This window comes from Diabrotica undecimpunctata, chromosome 5 (assembly GCF_040954645.1).
Source record: "Diabrotica undecimpunctata isolate CICGRU chromosome 5, icDiaUnde3, whole genome shotgun sequence".
Lineage (NCBI taxonomy): Eukaryota > Metazoa > Arthropoda > Insecta > Coleoptera > Chrysomelidae > Diabrotica > Diabrotica undecimpunctata.
In genome coordinates, this window is record NC_092807.1 from 138,093,816 (window position 1) to 138,114,948 (window position 21,133).

General features: G+C 32.1%; 2 protein-coding genes across 6 annotated transcripts; both read left to right on the plus strand.

Annotated features, from left to right (window-relative positions):
- Positions 1–9: 9 nt before the first annotated feature.
- On the plus strand, positions 10–4,798 carry LOC140440803 (uncharacterized). 5 transcript variants are annotated; one of them, XM_072531165.1, is made up of 3 exons: positions 10–492; positions 2,164–2,317; positions 4,623–4,798. In XM_072531165.1, the coding sequence occupies exons 1-3, from the start codon at positions 313–315 to the stop codon at positions 4,664–4,666; spliced, it is 378 nt and encodes a 125-aa protein (XP_072387266.1). In that variant the 5' UTR covers positions 10–312; the 3' UTR covers positions 4,667–4,798. The 5 variants fall into 5 exon arrangements, 4 of the variants coding, with proteins under 4 accessions (XP_072387266.1, XP_072387267.1, XP_072387268.1 ...); XR_011950934.1 differs by having other exon boundaries at positions 11–142; positions 2,164–2,287; positions 4,623–4,637; XM_072531166.1 differs by having other exon boundaries at positions 16–492; positions 2,164–2,287.
- Positions 4,799–12,264: 7,466 nt separating this feature from the next.
- LOC140441851 (zinc finger protein 131-like) lies at positions 12,265–16,932 on the plus strand. The gene is made up of 3 exons (XM_072532801.1): positions 12,265–12,937; positions 13,000–13,038; positions 14,470–16,932. Exons 1-3 carry the CDS (start codon positions 12,370–12,372, stop codon positions 14,706–14,708), a joined length of 846 nt encoding a protein of 281 aa, XP_072388902.1. The 5' UTR covers positions 12,265–12,369; the 3' UTR covers positions 14,709–16,932.
- The last annotated feature ends 4,201 nt before the right edge of the window (positions 16,933–21,133 follow it).

Consider the following 21,133-nt stretch of genomic DNA (forward strand, 5'->3'; position numbering starts at 1 on the left):
GTCACAAACTTGTTAAAATAAGAAGAATAAACTTTAAAAAATTATATAAACATAAATAATAGCAAAGAATATAGACGCTTATAGTAACAAAAACAAATATGTAGAAAAACTTACTGTTTCTATCTTACTTTTTGAATTGTTGGCAAGTTAATTTTTTTTTTAATTTTTTTATATCAATGTTTTAAAAAGTCAAGAGTCCTAATGCTAGTTTTTTGTTAATATAACATATAGTATTTTACATTTTTTAAAGCAATAAATTTAAATCAAATTAGCTTAAATAAAAGGGCTTTGTAGATAGAAATTATAGATATTATGTCAGGGTATAGAAGGGCTTATTCAATAAACGAAGATAATTTAATTCTTAAATTGATAGTAAAGGGGAAATTTTATTATCAAACGAGAGGAACAATACTCTGGAAAGATCTGGCTCAGGGTGGATTCTTTTGCCAAGACAGGACATGGATGAGCCTGCAAAATCGCTTTGAGAAAAAAGTAAGTACATATGCGTACGTATTCAGAAATAGTCTTACAGTGTTTTAAGTGGAATTGCTACCAATTGGTTTTTATGCTTAAGAGAGCTTGAAAAACGCCTCAAGCCAAAATATTTATTACATCAGACAAACAAGTGAAGACTCTGAAGTCTATAACTAATGAATTGATAACCTCTTGGAACTGCAAACAATCACATAAGCAACTGGCAGAGCACAACAAAGTAACATTGCTGTGGGTGCAAGGCATGAAGCAATTGTTGGTAATGAGATTGTTGATTGTTCCAGATAGATGATTGTTCCAGATAGACCAGTGCCATACTGTGGTACTAGAAACCCTCATACAGTTAAGTCCATGGTTTTTTACCAGTGCGTCATCATTCAAAGCATACAAAATAAGTCAGAAATTTAATCCACACTACTTTACGATTATATTGTAAAATTTGACAATATCAAATAAATATAATGTAAAATGTCAGTTTTGCTTTAAAATTTTGATGCAGAATTCAGCTACATTTGAAGTAGCTTAACAAATTCTTTTAATATTATTAGTGATTAATAAATAAACAATTTATAAAAAAAATAATAAATATATAATATTTACAGTGTGTTGATGTAATAGGTAAGAGTAACATTATTTAAAGAATGAGACATTATTTAGCTCAAATACTATTGTTGAAAGATTTCGAACATATGTTTATTGTTTCTCATATATCATTTTCATCATCTCCAGAATCTGAACTGTTATTTCCAATGTTAATTATTCCAGGTTCAATATTAATATTACAAATATTTTCTTCTCTAATAAACCACTGTTCAATTAATTTTTCTTCAGAGCAATTTTCACTTTGATTGAACAGTTTTCCTTTATTCCTTCAAGGCGATTTTTCTACTCTTCCAATCTTTGTTGTTATTCCCTATATGTATCTGTTATAAACATCACATTATCAGCAGTCACCATTACAGTTCTGTTTTTTAAGAAATACCCTAAGGAATGTTTATACACAGATACTAGGACTAGTTGTTTATCCTGCATAAGTTTTAATTTTCACTTATTCTGCAGAAACTTAGTACTATAACTTAGTTATATTATTGGTGAATTATAGTACAGACTAGAGTGGCAAGTTGGATAGATTTTTGGGACCATTTTTGATACATACTATCCATCAGTTCATCCACCCACTCATCCATCTATTCAACTATTAATCTACTTGGAGTGGAAAGTTGGATGGCTTTTTGGGAAGAACAGATAGTTTGAATCCAAGATGTCTATGGATGTCTAACCATGGCGCCTATGTTACACTTGAAATTTCTGGTAGCTATAAAAACATTTTTTCACTTCAAGCACCACCAAGAAACGTTACTACCTGACTTGACAATGGCAAGTGCGAACTTGCCTAAAGGTTGTCAAAAGAATATTTTTTTCTCAAAACCAAAATTATTCAACACAGAGTCAAACCTGGAAAATGACTGTTTTGCACAATATATTTAAAACATTATTGGGTAAAAATTTCAATTTCATGATATTTCTGACTAAAGATGGCATTTCTTTGCCATCAATATCAACTCTTGATGACCAGTGTAAGTTTGAAGTCAGTAGATAGTTTATTAAAAAAAAATACAAGTTTTTCTGATTAGACATTTAAACTCATTAAATAATTAATATTTATTGTAGATTTTGCCTGATATTACAAATCCTAGATATACATTATCTTCAGAGGAAAAACATAAAATTTGTAAAGCTTGGAAGCAAACAGCTGATAACTTCAGCCCAGATACGGATTCCAGTAATGATGAGGGTAATTATATCTACTACTATACTATTAAAGGTTAGCTGTGAATTACTAAAAATATGAACAAAACCTAGGTATAAATTGTTGGTAACCAGGCAAATTTAGCACCAAAATGTTCGTAATAATAATATGTACAACTTTTCTAAACAAAAATGTTTGACTGGGATGGGGAACATATATATAAATAAACAAAAAAAAAACAAAAATTTTGATTTTATAATTTTAATGCAATTTTATATTTAACTTGTGATATCCCGTCTTGTTTAGAAATTTTGATTTCTAATTTTGACACAATATACTATGGACATTTCCTCAAAAAATAAAATGTATCTGAACTCATAATTTTGCCTCTTAACTTTTACCATATGAAAACCATATGCTACTCGTCAGATATTTTTTTCTAATTAAAAATTTGTGTTACAAATTTTTGAATCTAGGTAATTCCACATCAACTATACAAAGTTGGTCAGGCGCCCCCTCTAGATTTGGCTTAAATTTTATAGACGCATTCCATACTATAAAATATGATGATTTACCAAACTTCAGCATTCTAGGTCCAATACAGTGGTTTATATTGGTTATTCAATTTTTTCCTGTATTTCATCACTTTTTCTTGTATATTGGGCTCTAGTTGATCAAAAAATATCAACAATACATTTTCTATGTAAAATTTTATGCTAAACACGATCCTGGTGTTAAAATTAGCCTAACTATCAAAAACAATTCGAAAAACCCTCTGTTTCTTAAAAAAATCATATTAAAAACATATTTTTTTTTCTTAAAAAATTTAGAATTAGTTGTTAAGAAGGTTATACTTTAAGATAAAAATAAGTACAGCTCATATATCAGAGCATGACACGGTATTACATTCACTTGAATGGCCAAATTCCAATTTCTGATTATTTTCTCAACTAAAATGTCATTCTGAATACAGTTTTGGATTCCCTACACAATTTTACATAAAATATCTGACCTTCCAGCTCCAATTTACATCTTAATAAATTTGCTGTTGTAACCAGGCATTTTGTCTTTTTGCGGAAATTAACATGTTAAATTTTATGGCGGTTATATTAAATTGGTGCAGCATACGTTGTAAATCGTCTTCACTTTGGGAGTAGTATTGCATTGTCTGCATGGCAGATTATTTAAGTTGTTTTTCTCCCATTTGGTATCCGTTTTTAGTTCTTACTTTTTTTGTTATTTCATTCATAATCAGGTTGAACAATAGAGGACTCAGGGAATCTCACTGTTTTATCTCATTGCAAGCTTTAATAGCGTCGGTTAGTTCTTCTTCCACTTTTACTTTTATTGTGTTGTTTATCTTTAAAACTAAATATCCTATAGATAAATTAAATAAAACAAATGTAGTATATGCATTAGTTGTACTCAGTGTGAAGCTGTGTATGTTGGTGAGACCGGGGGAAATCTATCAAATCGTATTATTTTCCACAATAGTGATATTGTAGAATAAAAAACCATATTGTGCTTTGGCAGAACATGTAATCGACAAAGACCATATTATGGATTTTAATAAAAATAAAATGTTGTGTAATGAAGGTAATAAATTCAAAAGGACCTTTTTAGAAATGGTTTGTAAAAGCAAGAGTGATAATAATTTAAACAAAAGATCAGAAATTCAAAATCTAAGCAAAATTTATAATTATATTATTTCTCTAAAATTCGTTATCGGTAGTTCGACTATGCTGTGTATTTGTCATTGTTTAACTTGGACTAATTTTGAAGGCATTTTATGACTGCAGAATCAAGTGGAATTTGGAAAAGATTCTATGGAAAACCAATACATATTTGGGCAATAATGACAGTATTCCAATGTCATTAAACCATTAGATTTTTTACCAGTGAGAAGAGAAAGAGATAGAATTTAAAAAAACAAATCTGCGACATAATCGAACTAATTGGTAAAAGTAGAACTGGGCTTGTATGTGGCAAGAATGAATCATACCAGGTGGACGAAAAAGATGAAATGGCGGCCGAGAAATGATAAAAGGAATAGAGCAAGACCACCTACACTTTGGACAGATGATCTGATGAGAATAAAAACAAAGTGGATCTAAGCAGCATAGAATAGAAGAGAGTGGCTGTTTTTGACAGGCGTGTATATTTAATAGTGAATACCACCGGCTACATAATGATGATATTTAGGGATGTTTGAAACTATTGATTGCATTGAAGTAGCATATCTGTGATGTAGCGAGCATGTTGTGATGAAGCTTCAAAATCTTTTTCGTTTATTTTTCTATTCACTTTTTATATAAGTAGTTTATTGTAAGAAATTTGTAATGATTTGAATTTACTCAAATTTTATACATTTTTTTTTTAGATTCCTTGGATTGTCCCATAACAACAACGAAGGAATACTTATAATGGCTGTAGTATTGATAGACTTTATACTTTTTCAGATATTTAAGATAGTATTTTTTGTAAAATGTGCATTAATGTAAATTGTTAATTTTGTACACCTATTTCTTAATAATTATTAAATATTTTTATATCTTCTCTAGTCATTGCTGATTAAGACAAATTACCAAGCCAATTTCAGCATTAGTTACGTACCTCTTTTTAAACAGTTTACTAGTGTTTCAAATAAGACAGAAAAGACCATCAGATCAATTTTTCAGGAAAGAAGGCAGTATAGTATGATTAAATTTTGCATAATTCGTAAAGAATATCTTTATTAATGCCTGTAAAGTTTTGTTGGAATACATTGTCCTGTTCTGCTCAAGCCCTTCTTCATATAGGCCTCTTCCAGACTTTTCGGTATTTCTCTGTCTTCTGCTATAAATACTATAGACAATATAAAAAATACCAAATAAAGTCTAGTTATTGAAAAAAATAAAGTGCCACAACTAGCAAATCAATTTTTTGCTAAAAGTATAGAGAGAACGTTCGGGTTAAGTTAGCTAATAGCTACAACAAATGAGACCTCTACTTGCAAAACAACCAATCTCCACTTTTTGGACGATCTGAACTGAATACGCTACTGGATTCCTTGTAAAAAGACGCATCCAGCTATGCATAAATTTCGTAACATAACTACCAAACCCCCATTGAAATTAAATGGAGAAAATTGGTTGTTGTTTCAAAACAACCATTCTCTAAGGTCATGTAGGTTTCAAAACAACCAATATCCCTCTGCACCAATCGGAGCGCTAGATTGTATCACGTGGTCGGTGATTTTTGAGTGGATCATACTAGTGTCAAAGCTGAGAACATTATTCCCTTTTGCAACTTTTTTGCAATTAAGTAATAAATGGAGACAACACCAGAAGTATTAACGCCTACAAAGTTTAGAAAAAGAGTCACACAGCCAGAGAAATGTGAGAAAACGGCTGAGGTTAGTATATTTTTAGATCTATACAGAAGAAAAAATGTCATCTGTCGTGAGTGCAACATGCTTGTCAGTTTTGTTAAAATGCAGGGAACGTGTATAATTTTCATTGTTTTTTATGTTCAAAAAATGATGTACATATAATTACTAGATATCTAAAATAGAATGTGAATTTAATTTATTTGTAGGTATGGGGAAACGAAGGCGCCTAAAATGCCAACATGCAAGTACGACGGGAGAGCCTACCAGTGCACAAAACTCAATATTGCGGATGTGATGGCATTTTATAAAGCTTTTCATAAAAATGAAGAGAAATGAGCAATTAATGAATGAAATAATGAACAATTTTAGAGGGGAAAGTAATCTTCCATGTGAGAAAAGGGGAGGAGACAAACGAACGCATTTATATAAAGAGAAACTGAGGAGCGTGGTCGAATTTATTAAAAATATAAAATGCGTGGAGTATTATTACTGTAGGGGTCGAAGTGAGCGCAAGTATGCATCAGGTGATCTGAGTATTAATAAACTTTGGAAAATTTACAATGCTCAAGCCAAACTGGAGACACAGGTAAAAAAAGGATATTTTCGAATGATTTTTAATAGAGAATTCAACATTTAAGGCGCCACAGACGGACATGTGTTCGACATGTTTTTCACTCACTGAAAAAATCTCAAAGGAAATGATACCATCGGTGAAGCAATCCCTCATGGCCGCTAAAAGAATTCACAAGCGTAGATCGAAAGCTTCTTTGCATTATTGAAGTAATCTAAGCCTGAATTATTGACTTTATCCTTAGACTTACAAAAAATCCTTCCGCTACCGAAAGTCGCGGATCAAGCAGCGTAATACAGCAGACAGCTATATGTACATAACTTGACAATCGTAGTGGGACATTCTGAAGTCCCATTAACGAAGGAAAATTGTTTTAGCTATGTATGATCAGAGGATGAGTATGGCAAGGGCTCTAATCAAGTGGCTTCGGCAATGTATCACAGGCTGTCTAATACTGATTTAAAAGATATCAGTGTCATAAGATTAATGTGTGACGGATGTGCGGTCAGAATAAGAACCAAATAATTTTATCCATGGCAAGTCGCTGGCTGATACAAGCTCCAAAAAAAAATAAAATATATTGAAATAGTGTGTCCCGTTCGAGGGCATTCATTCTTGCCGTCGAACAGACTGTTTGGGACGATCGAGAAAAAACTTTAAAAAATGCAAGGTATTCCGACACCTGACACCTATTTTAAAATAATATCTGAAAGTAAAACTTTGCAGCGCCTCAATATGGATTTCAAGGTCTACGTTTGGAAAACCGAAGCATCGCTTACATTCAAAGCACTGCAGAGTTGGCACTTTCAGATATCGAAAATAAAAAGGATTTGTTTGGCAAGATCAAGAAAACAAAATAACATAATAAGCATCTTTTTGTTTAGAATTATTAAAAAAAAAAAAGAAGATCGACCATTAACATAAATACAAATGAAATAGGAGTCGGGAACTTGGCCAACATTAGAAAAGAGAAATTGAAGGACGTAAGGAAGCTACTGAAAAGTCACTATGGCGAAGAATGGCAAAATGATCCAAAACTGAATCGTCCTAATTTACGAAAATGTTCCAAGCATCACTCGATAATGACAACTACGATGAAGTCTAGAGTATAGAATTTTGGTATTAATAATTATTGTAATGTATTAAGTACTGTTATTAGACATTTGTGTTTTATTAACAACCAAGAAACTAGCAACGAAAAACTAATTTTGAGTGATCAAAGTTTATCGATAACGAATTTTGTGGCTCCAGGTTTTACAAATATATTCACGGTAAAAATTACGATTTACGGCAATTTTGCCAGAGTGGAGATTGGTTGTTTTGCAAATAGAGATCTCAGTCTCAAATGAAACTTAAATTTGCGTTTGCGGTATTGCCATATCCTTATTATGTATATGTTTTACGCCTTAGCTTTGAAACAGTATATTTTTATTAGGTATATTATTTTATGGAATCTGGTATTTTTTATTTTTTTTTTAATTTACATAAAACACGATCGAATGAATATTTGTTTCTTTCGATATTAGTTGCAGTTAGTTATTAGAAAAAAAAATTTGTAATTGCCATTTAGGGGAGAGGTAGGTACAGTGAGACGGTCGGAACACTGAGACAAACGCGGTAGAGCTTACCACGTTCGGTATTATAAGGTAGAACTAAACGAACATGCCTATTACCACCTTAAAGTGAAGCAAACAAGAAACCATTAAGATTCAACAAGAAATGTTTTAGTTATCGCTGGTCATTTGAAGTGAGTGCATCGTAGTAAATATACCGTATCTACGTGGCCGCTGTTTTCACGAAAATTGAAGTTTCTTAGACAAGGTAGGTTATTCTAACTACAAAGTAAACCATTTTACGAAACAATTAAATTAAAACAAACGATTTTTGTACATATTTTATTAGTTTTTTTCATATATTTTTATTAACGATTTTTTAAGGAACAGTGAGACAACACAGCAGATGGAACAGTGAGACGCGTCTCACTGTTCCTTTACTGTCTCACTGTTCCGTTATAGTTGTATAAGCCAGGTCATTTGCAAAATAATTTCTCTTACAGAACGAAGATGCCAAGAAAAAATAAAACAGATCGGAAAATAGGAAGATTCTCTGAAGATATGATGAGACAGGCTGTTGAATTAGTACAAGGTGGCACTTCTATACGGCAAGCAGCACGAATAAAAGGAGTATCTTTCCAAACAGTCCACAGATATGTTAAAAAATATCAACAAGATGAGAACGTCCGTTTTTGTCCTAATTACAAAGTAAAACAAATTTTTACTATCGAACAGGAGAACGACTTGTGCGAATATATAATTAAATGTTCTAAAATGTTTTATGGTCTATCAAGAGAAGATACCCGAAAACTGTCATATGAAGCCGCAGTCTACAATAACATAGTGGTTCCAGCAAACTGGCATACTTCAAAAATCGCTTCACTTGTCTGGATGAAAGGATTTCAGAAACGTCATTCCAATAATTTATCCCTCCGGACCCCAGAAGGTTGTAGTCTTGCAAGGGCAACCGGTTTCAATAAATTTAATGTTGAAATGTTTTTCAATAAACTTGAAACCGTTTTACAGCGTTTCCCTGTGTTTGGAGATGGTAGTCGCATCTTTAATTTAGATGAGACAGGAACAGTTACCGTTCAAAAGTCCCAAAAAGTGTTTGCAGAAAGAGGTATACGACAGGTTAGTAAAGCCACAAGTGGCGAACGTGGAACACTCGTTACAACATGCTGTATTGTTGGAGCATCTGAAGTAGCTATTCCTCCTGCTCTGGTATTCCCAAGAGTACACTTTAAAGATTTTATGATAAATGGGTCGCCTCCTGGAAGTTTAGAACTAGCTTCAAAAACAGGTTGCATGAATACAGAGTGCTTTGTGCAAGTTGTTAGGCATTTTATTAAGCACACTGGTAGTACTAGAGAAAACCCTTCTTTATTGCTAATGGATAATCATCAAAGTCATTTATCGATTGAGACAATCGATTTATGTAAAAATAATGGCGTTACAATCCTGACTATACCGCCACACTGCACGAACAGATTACAGCCGTTGGACGTAGGTTTATTTAAGCCATTTCAGACTTTCTACAATGCTGCAGTAGATGCATGGATGATGAACCATCCCGGTCAGACATTTACAATTTACAACGTAGCAGCCTGTGTGGGCACAGCATATCCACGAGCAATGACGCCAGTTAACATCGCAAGCGCTTTTCGAAAATCTGGAATATTTCCATTCGATCGGCATGTCTTCGCTGAAGAAGATTTTTTGTCAAGTTTTGTGACAGATAGGCCGCTTGTTGCAGTTGAAGCTGCTGCTGAAAAGATAAGTGAATCTCCAGATGTAGAAAATCCAGGTCCAAGTCATACTGCTACTACTACTAAAACCTTTGTTAGTCCAACAGTTTTTAAGGGTTATCCTAAAGCTCCGACAAGAAAATCTGTAGAGGGCAACAAAAGACGCAAAGGAAGGACGATGATAGCTACGGATACCCCGGAAAAAATGGAGCTGATTAAATCTAAAGAAAAAACACCAAAACAGAAAAAAGTAGCACGGCGCGTATTAGATAGTGATTCTGACGAGCAAGACGAAAATGAGATGGAACTACAAGATTTCAGCGGAGGGGAGGATTTTATTGGTGAAGATCCAGAACCAATTATTTTCGAAGATCTTGATCGCTGTCCAAATGATGGGAATTATGTGCTCGTTGAATTCAACTCTAAGCAAAAGACATATTATATAGGCAAAGTCTTGTCTCAAATAAAAGAAAATGATTTTAAAATATCGTTTTTGCGAAAAAGCGCTAAATGTGAAAATAGGTTCTTCTTTCCAGTTGTCCCAGATGTGTCACATGTATTAAAAAGAGACATTAAAATGATTTTGCCGCCCCCTTTAATGCAAGGGTTAACCAAGCGCCAAAGTTCGCTTTTAAAATTTGAATTAAACTTTGATAGTCTTAACGTCAAATAATGTTAATTGTTACGTCTCAGTGTTTCCACATTGAAAGGAACAGTGAGACATTTACTAATTTTTATATTTTTGAGGTTTTAACATTAATTTTTATGAGAAAATGACATGATTTTTCAGTTCTTATTTATATACCAAATATCATTGTACAATATAAGTTTAAAGTAGCATTTAATAAAAAAGTTATTGGCATTGAAATTTTTTCGTCTCAGTGTTCCTACCACCCCCCTACATTAATTTTTAAAGCCTTTATTTCTTTATTATATAAAAAATATTTATTTAATAAATATTTCTTTATAAATTTACAGAGATCTCTGTGATAAATTTATAAACGTATGACCAAAGAATATAGACGCATTAAATGAATATGTATGTATGAATAAATATTGCTGAAATTATTACAATATAGTCTTAAATTGATTTATACTTGATTGAAAAGAAAATGATGACATTAATTAAAATTAAAATAAATTTTATCTATAAAATTATGACATTTGTTAAAATATAATCTTCATAACTGATTTTTTTATATGAATGAACGAATAAATTATTGGTTTCAAAAATGAAGCCAAATGTTAACTTAGTGTTTAATTATTACATGTATATTTAACTAAATAATATTCTTTTCTTTGTATATTCTTTCTTAATATATATATATATATATATATATATATATATATATATATATATATATATATATATATATATATATATATATATATATATGTGTATATATATATATATATATATATATATATATATATATATATATGTATATATATATATATATATATATATATATATATATATATATATATATATATATATATATATATATATATATATATATATATAACCTATGTAGATACTACCGACTTGTTAAAATAAATGTTAAAGGGATATTGAAAAACAAAAAAAGTAAAATAAAAATATATGAGAAATTATAAACGTTTTAAAGGTAAGAATAGTAGATACAAAGAATATAAATGCATATGCGTCTATATTCTTTGTCGCATTGTCACGATGGTCGTTTCTTTGTGGGTTGGATTTTTCTCGTTTTATGATTTCTTGTCTTGTTATACCTAGGTTTTGCACTTCTTCAGGACGTGGTTCGATCCACCGTAACGGTGGATCGAAATATAGAGGTTGGATTTATACTCGATCACCGGCCTAATTAATGTTTTGTAAGAATGTATAAGTGTACGTGGGTATATCCTTCCGAACTTACCACAAAGAGCATTGAGTAGACCGACTCTGCTCCTAGCCTTGGTACAGCCTATGTTCAGATCGGGCCTCCAGTTTAGTGTTTGCGTAAACACCACAGCGAGGTACTCAATCCGGTCGCGGAGTTGGAGTCGGTCGCCCCAGAGTCTAAGGTTGTTTCCTCCGGCTATGTTGAGTGAGGTGAATCTGCTTCGACTGGGGTATCTGAAGAGAAACATTTGAGTTTTATTTGGGTTAGGTGTTACTCTCCATCTCCTGCACCACCTGTCGACCAGCTCAAGGTGCTTTTGAACAAACCCAAGTACTGAGTTTACGTCTCGTGATAGTGTTACGAAAGTGGTATCGTCTGCGTAGAGCAAAGTGAGTGTGTTAGTATATTGTGGGTTAGGGAAGTCACTGTTGTATATTGTGTATAATATGGATGCCAACACTGAACCTTGTGGAACTCCTACTGTATGAGTAAAGGAGTCGGAGAAGTGACCTCGCACTTTCACCGTGATTTGACGTTGAGAGGCATATGAGTGAATAAGTCTAACGAACAAGAGGGGCAGGCCGATGTTCAACAGTTTCTATATTCTTTGGTATGACGTATAATATATATTAGACGTCATTGTCAAATCTGTCTGAACGAAGAACATGGCGGCTGATGAAAAGTCCTATTATAATCGAAAATCGAAACATATTTTGCTACTTTTCGTTCTGATAAAATTATGTTGAACTCTTTTTGTATTTCCTGTGATAAGTAATGCACTTATAGCTTTTTTTAACAGCTTCATTTTTAATCAGCGGAGATACATTCATAGTTTGTTAAAGGCCACACTAAAATTTAAAAAAGGTGAAAAAAATCAATAATTTTTCAGACAGCTTGGAAATAAAAGGCCAACAATGAAAGTATTCAGAGAGAAGAATATTTGACAGATTGTTGCAAAAATAGAATTGTTTGTAAACATTAAACATTTAAATTGGGATTTAAAACACGTTTTAAATACCAATGAATTCCATGGATGAGGCAAAACAATTTGCTGTAACCTGGAGTAATCACATGAACCATGTAAAACAAGCATTTGATAATTTGTTAAATAACAGTGATCTTACAGATGTTACTTTATATGTAGAAGGAAATAAAATCGGTGCACATAAAATGTTACTTTCAGCTTGTAGCAATTATTTTAACAACCTGTTTAGAGATTTTCCCCAAGAACATCCTATTATAGTACTTAAAGGAGTCAGATGTACTGTTTTAAGGGATATTCTTAAATTCATTTATAGTGGAGAAGTTAGTGTGGATAGTAGTCACTTTGATAATTTTTTACAAACTGCTGAGTTCTTAGAAATAAGTGGACTTACAAATACGCAGCATGTAGAAGAGTGTGAAAATGTAAATACAGAGTTAATAAATGGTTCTTCATCAAAATCAAAGAGAATTCGATCAAGGAAGAAAAAGATCAAAATGGAAGTTACTGAGGACATAGAAGCTGATAGTGGTAATGCAGATTGGGATTCCCAAGATTTAACTCCAGTTTTTACAGAAAATCTGTGTGATATTCAAATTACACAAGGTATAAGATATATATCATAAATTTGGGATAGTAATCATTTAAATGATATTAAAATGTTTCAGGTTCAGATGAGATTGAAATTAATGATATAGTAGTAAAAAGTAAGTTTTGAAAATTTAATATCTAAAATGAGATAAAAAGTAGATGTTTTAAGGCTATGGTTGTAGATATTTGACAATTGCTTTGGAGCCATTGTATATCACAACTGCTCCAAAACCTAAGTGTTCCTATCGTTCTTTCTGATTTTTGTTGAGCATTTATAGATTTTTTGACTGTGCAACTTATTATAGTCTTAGAAGTTATAGGCCTAGTTCTTTTATTATGTCTACCACTATGCTTGTAACTTCAATATTTAATTGTTATTCTTTATACTTTGTTTACTTTTGTGTGTTGCATTATGTAATTTTTTACCTTGGCTTAAAAAATGAGAATACTACCATAGTTTGTTCTATTTTTACATAAGCCATTCTTGGCTTAAGTTAAATCATTTTGCCCTTACTTCAATCAAGAGGACTCTGCAAACCTTTCTTTGGATCAAATGTACCAAGTTTCCAAACTCTAGGACTTTTCTTTCAAGAAAAAAGGAACATAAGTAAGATCTGAAGAAAAAAGCACTAAATTCAACTTGACGAGACATAATACAGAGACATCTTTTATATAAGAAAACTCAATAACACTAATACAACTGAAGTAATAAAAAGCCTTAAGAGCGTAGGCCCAAAATTTCGGGCCAATGCTTTTTAAATGCATTCATTTTTTTCGAATCCTGAGAAAATTAATAGGTATTTTTGAAAAATTTAAACGCAGAATGAAAGAATACATTATTACTGAGGGCCGAAAGTCCCTGAAAACTTCTATAATGTTTATTTTAATAAGTTACAGGGGTGAAAAAAAAAAGAGAAAATTTTCTGTGATTTTTAATTTCAAATATCTCATTCAAAAAAACTTATTGTTTATTCTAAAAGACTTTCGGCCCTCGGTAATAATGTAATCTTGTATTCTGCATTTAAATTTTTCAAAAATATTTGTTGGTTTTCTCAGGATTCGAAAAAAATGAATGCATTTAAAAAGCATTGGCCCGAAATTTTGCACCTACGCTCTTAATGACAAAGAAAAATTGACGAGTTTCTGGATCTACAGGTCTCCCCATTGAACTTTTAAGGTATTGACTGGACTTGCTACTGCAACTGCTCACTTTTGTGTTTAATTGTTTTTTGAGTTTGAGATGACAGAAGAAAGTGCTGCAACTATAGAGGTTTAACTGTAATAAACTCAGGAGCTAAGTTGATTCTGTGTAGGAAGGTCTGGTACTGACAATATATGTTGCCTAAAATACCTGAAGTAAACCTTTTATTACATGACATTTGAAAAATAAATTGGTTAAAATCAGTTACCAACTTCAAATTTTATACAGGTATTTCCAATCTAAATGACTCACACTGTATATATTTATATATGTGTTTATTTCCTTTTCTGTCCTTTAAGTATCTTTAAAAATATTTTTTAGTTTAATTTATATATTTTTATTTTAGAAGAAGAACTCTCAGAGGAGGAACTTTATGCTAGTACTCAGCGTGATCTAAGTTCAAGTATCACCAATGACAATTTAACATGCCCTGTGTGCTTTAAAGTATTTACTCATCCATACAGTCTACATCATCATAAACCTGTTCATCTTGGACGAACAAAATGTGGTATTTGCAATGCTGTCCTTTCAAGAAAATATAATTTAAAAATGCACATGAAGTCTAAGCATAATATAATAGTTTGAGATTAGTTGCTCTAAGGTATTTTGAAATTATTGTTTATTCTTGTTTTCGTTCAGTTATTTATTTTATTTATTTCCATATTTATTATACATGCTCGAAACCTTGTATTCAGCAAAAATAATCTTTACATTCACAATTAAGAAGCGACTTTTAACTTTTAACTGAAAATATTCTTGACAAATATAAAATTGGCTTTCTACAAGAAAGGTTGGCAACTAAAAAAAATTCACAATAAATCTTGAGAACACAGCATTGAAGTTCATAATATCTTTGTTAATTTTAAACAAACCTATGACTCAATAAACAGAAGCCAGTTTTATATCATCCTGTAGGCCTTTAACATGCTCTAGAAATATATCTGACGAACGAAAGCAACAAAAAATTCAACAATATGAGTACAGAATCAACTGAAAATCAAAAAGTCAAGGACTAAAACAATGTGATGGACTGGCCTTGGCATTATTGAACCGACTCGGACTGTATCATAAGACAGTTGTATGTTGGAAGAGCCAATCTCCAAGCAAACATATCAGTAGAGCTTACAATTATACCAATGGTATTACCATCATGTTCCATAGAGAGGAGGAGGCAATGGTAATAGATACACTACTGAAAAGAGCAGCCAAAGGTATTGGTCTAAAAATAAACATTCAAAGCACCTACACAGATAAGAACAAAGAGAAGTCAAAACTGATGAAGAGTAGAGAAGAATGTAGAATCACTAAAAAGCTTTACATATCCAGAAGTTGAATTAAATATCGACAGAATAAGCAAAAATTCAAGAAAGAATATTGAATGGCAACAAAACTGCCTGCATTATTAGAAGAATTTTTCACTAAGTAACAAAAAACAAAATTTGTTTAATTTATTAATGTTTTTGATAACGTCAATAACAGTAAATAACGTCAGTAACAATAAATTGAAACTTATTTTAACCTTCAATTATGGCTTATTCCCATTAAAATAGTAATTACTTTAAAGCCTCGACTTTCTGAAGTTTCCTATGCTATATTGTTCTGTTTTGTCTTCCACACTGTGGAAACAGTCACTATATTCAAAGCACTATCAGAAAGCAAAATAAACTACAGATATGCGAATATTATTCAAAATATATATGAAAATGCAACAACCATAAACCGATAAGGTAAAAATTGGCAGAGGGTTGTGGCAGGGAAATTCTTTGTCACCAAAACTATTTATAACAGTCATGGAGTACGAATTTAAACGATTATAGTGGGGCTCAAAGGGTATTGACATAGAAGGAGTAAGTTTAAGTTGTGCTGCCTTCGGAAAAATGAGTGACACATTTAAACAAATGACCCAATCCATTTAAAAGATAAAGCTTTTTCAGTGTGTTCTATCAGTCCTCACATAGGAACACGAATTAACGAGACCAATGCTTAGAAAAAGATTGGGAAGTAGATTAAGAAAGGAGGAAGTTCGTCGACGAATCTGAGTATAAGACATTATCGAACATATTACAAGGCAAAAATGGAGATGGCGGGACATATTGCAAGAATAAAAGACCGCAAGTAGACAAAATAATTGCTGGAGTGGAGATTACAGGCCGACAAGCGAAGCCGGGAAAGACCCTAGCACGATGAATCGACGACCTAAAAAGGGTTGCGACCAATTGACAGCAGAGGCGCAGAACAGAAATAGATGGAAATATCAACAATGGAGAAATCTGGGCTAATTGATGATAATGAGGAAATACAAATTGCTATCGTGTTGCTGGCAATCTAACAATGGAAGAAGTGGGTAAGAGTACCCCAATCGATGCTTGAAAATATGGATATGGATAGAGGATATGAAAAGAAGGCGAAGAGGATCTAAATTTGTGTCTTATTTCTTTATTCATTATTTATGATACATTACAAATTAGTTATAAAGTTAGGTAGTCTCTCTTGGAATATTAAGGTATGGTAACATATTGTTAACTACATACAAATATGCTACTTGCCATATTCAAATTATTATTGTTGATTCATTTTTAATGTAAACGGTTTATGTCTGTGAAAACTTTATTTAAAACATACCAAAGTACTTTTGTGATATTTTTTTTATATTTATTAATTTATTTATTTGTATAGGTATAAAATTTTGATATTACAGTTTTTTTACAGCCGTAATAATTATTATGTACATAGCTTTAATTCATATTGTGACCTTCATTTGTATTTGCTGTAGTTAAGGAATTATAATGTTTCAATTTTGAATAAATGTTAAAATATTAGCTTTTTATTTAATTAATGTAACTCGCGATGTACAATTATTAGTATACAGCAACAAATGTCTTGAAATAGAAGAACTGCAGAAAAAGAATGACACGTTTAATATGTACAAAAAGGTGAAAGAAATAACTGGAACATATTATAGATCAACTGCAAAGAAATTACTTGATAAACAAGGAAATATTATAGTCAATGAGCAAGACAGATTAGAGAGGTGGAAAGAATATATTGAGGAGCTGTTTGATGTCGATAGAACAGAAATTGGCGAAAAAAAGCGAAATAATCAAACTACTCGCCGATAAGGGTAAACATTCTCCTAAACCTCTTCAATAAAATATACGAAACAGGACATATACCAACAGACTGGCTACTGTCAACATTTGTAAAGATACTGAAAAAAATAAATGCCGAACAGTGTAGCGATTATCGCACTATTAGTCTGATGAGTCATGTACTGAAAATTTTCCTAAGACTACTGCACTCGACAATTTACAACAAAATAGAAGTAAAAGTAAGTGAAATACAATTTGGTTTCAGAAACAACCTTGGAACCAGAGAAGCATCTTCAGTTTGTAGGCCATGGTTCAAAGATGTAGGGATATCAAACAATCGGTATATATGTTTTATCAACTTCGAAAAGGGCTTTGACGGAGTAAACCATGACAAGCTTATAAGTGTCTTGCAACAGGTGGGATTTATGTACGAGACCTCGCATGATGGTGGGAATCGATGATCTGCAAAAATTTGTATTTTCATCACCGTGCAAACATACGAATTGGACACAACACAACGGAAGCAGTGGAAATACGACGTGGAGTGAGGCAAGGATGTATTCTATCGCCTCTATTTTTTAATATCTACTCCAAATTTATTTTCAAAGAAGCCTTAGTTGAAGATACAGCCATTAAAATCAACGGAATTAATGTCAACAATCTCAGATAAGCAGATGACAGCACCTGCAATTACTAAACAGGGTAACCGAAGCATGTGATGAATATGGGCTAAAACTTAATACTTCTACGACAAAACTTATGGTTGTCAGCAAAACGGAGTTACATCCAACGAACATCAGAGCGTAAGGAATAGAGTTAGAAAGAGTCCACAATATTACCTATTTGGGCGCAAACATTAACGATAACTGAGATATAAATAAAGAAATAAGAATACGCATTAATAAAGCCAGAGCCGCCTTCTATAAATTAAAGAAAATTCTAGTTAAAAGAGATATTACGTTAAACCTTAAAATCAGATTAATACGCTGCTACATATTCTCTACATTGCTGTATGGTATGGAAAGCTGGACCCTTATAGAATTAATGGAAAAATTGGACGCCTTTGATATGTGGATTTATCGACGAGTATTGCGGATAAGTTGGGTTGATCGAATAAAAAATGAAATAGTTTTACATCGAATGAAAAAGAGCACACAAATAACAAAAGCGATAAAAATTCAAAAGTTACAATATTTCGGTCATATAATGAGACATCCAGAGAGGTATAACCTTCTACACCTCATAATACAGGGTAAGATCGCCGGAAGGAGAGGCCCAGGCCGAAGAAGAACATCCTGGTTCCGAAATCTCCGGGAATGGTATCAATAGACCACTGCTAATTTATTTAGAGCCGCCGTAAACAAAGATATTATTGCCAATATGATCGCACAGGATACTGAAAGGAGAAGATTTTACTGTTTTCTTCTGACTTGGATAAGAAGCAATAAGTTGATCTTGATGATCTACTCCAGACATATACTGATTATATTTGACTATCGGCTCTGGTTTAATTTTATGGATTACTTTTTTTGAAACAGTCGCTTGCATATTATTTCTAGTTTCGGTCGATATGTAAAGGGCGTCCCTTGTATCCTTCCATTTTCCAATTAGCGCACCATCTCTGTATTTTGCAATGTTTGCGCCTTTGGGTGAGATATTTTGGATTATTTTTCCTATCAAGTCTTAGAGTGTCAATACAATAGGTTTTAGCATCCAGAAGATTCTTGGCTAATTCGAAAGAATTGTAGAAATTGTCCATGTAAACAGCATGTCCAACATTTAGTTTTTCCTGTAATAAATGCAACACTACTTTCTCAGTGTGCCCTTGTCCTCCAAAATCATCGATCAGTCCAGTGTAAACCATAAACTTTAAAATAACACCGTTTGCTCCTATAAGCATATAGAGCTTAATACCATAATTGTATTACTTTTATATATTGCCTAAAATTTAGGCGGTCACGGTGTAACACCATTGATTCGTCTAAACGCAATTGTCCAGGATAGTAAATGCCACACATGTTTTGGTTAAAAAAATTAATTATAGGTCTAACTTTGAAGATTCTATTACTAGGCATAGGTTCATTGTCCGCTGGATTTCTGTTAAAATGCAAGCGTCGAAGAATCAACAAGAGTCCATTTCGAGTCATGTGAGTAGTAAAAGCTTTGATTTTAAACATTTTGGCATTTGAGTATTACCCATATGTAACATTAGTGGTATAAATGTTTGTAACTCTCTGGGCGTTAAATGTTTCCAGTTATTTATTCTAGAATCCTTTTGCCACCCCTTCTGCAAAAAGATAGATGTTGGATTCGTTACAAACTTGTAAAAATTCATAAGTCAGTAACAGTCTAAAATAATCTAACGGTTTATCACTAGGCAGAGGCACCAGTAACTCTTGACTTTTTGTAAAGGCAATATTTTTGATAGCCGTTGGATTATCTCCCCATTCAGAATTGGCCATTTCATTTTTACGTGCATCTAATGCACGTAACGTGTTGTCAGGGGAATCCAACAAAAAATCTACAATAAAAATAAACAAATAACAGACAAAAAACCATTCGCTTTATACCATCCTGAAATAAAGCGATATCATCTTCATAGCTCTCTGCTAAACTGTTATCCTCTTCATTAATATAATCACTGTCATTGTCTGATAATTCAAAATCGTCTCCACTGTTTTCTAGACACTCCAAAAGCTCCACCTCTGTTAATTTACGTTTATTATCATATTTTACTTTTTTTGCCCGAGATGGGCCTGCTACTGGCGTGTTATCTTTACTCCCAATTTTTGCACAAAACTTACTCCTGACTCACGCACGCAAAACGCCTTTTGGCGCCAGGTGGTAGCGAATGTGTAAATAAATCGATGTTTCCTGTTCTTCCCTCCCTGCGAGGGTGGGTTTTCGGTCAAACTTTTTTGCAGCTTTTGTAAGATTCCAAAATTGGCATTCTCACATTCTAAGTACAATTCAGCTTGTTCAAATGATTTTTAGAATTTTAGTTTTTGAAACAAAAAAATAAACAGTTTGAGAAAACTTTTATTAAGTATATGTACAGATTATAGTAAAAAGAAAAAATAACTAAATATATCGTTTGAAAAATAAGCGAAAACAAAAGGACTTAAAACTAAATTTATCTGTTTTTGGTATACATTCCCATAAACGTTATATTGTCAGTAACTGCAAACAAATCCTATTTTCTTTTTAAAACAATAAATAAAATTTTCTTTTCGATACGTGTACTTAATAATAAAAAAATAATGCCTCTAAAAATCGCACATAAATAAAATATTTAAAGTATCGAATTAAAATTGGAATATACGTTGTCATTTTTATCATTTCAAGCAACTAATATCATATTTAACATTATGCAATTTCACATACAAAAATGCAAACATATACAATACAATCATATAATCATTATATAAATTGCTTTATAGATACATTGTTTATTTAAATTTATATATTTTACAAATTTTTCAATATTTGATCAATTGTATGTTTATTACAAAGCTGTTTACAAATGTTTAAAGAACGCAAAAGATGACTGATTAAGATTTCTAGTTTCCAACTTCCAATAGAGCTATCGTTCCAGATTAAAGGTGAAAAATAAGTTCTTCACTAAAAGGTAAACTACTATTGTTCTGCATGAATTGTATTTGGGTCATCGATTTCGAAACGGCTATCGAGAGTCGAACACTTAGTTTCTGGAATAGTTACGCGATATCGGTGTGAATGAAAAAGGTTACTGTTAATAACCAACTTATACTGGTACTAAAGGGGGAAAATCAGAAATAGGTTGCAAATCCATTTAGAATTCAAATAGGGCTACATGTTGTCACCTATGTATAATTTGTACTCGGAACTTCTATTCACAAAAGCCCAGAAGGAAATAGTGATGGCATAAAAGTAGGGAAGAGT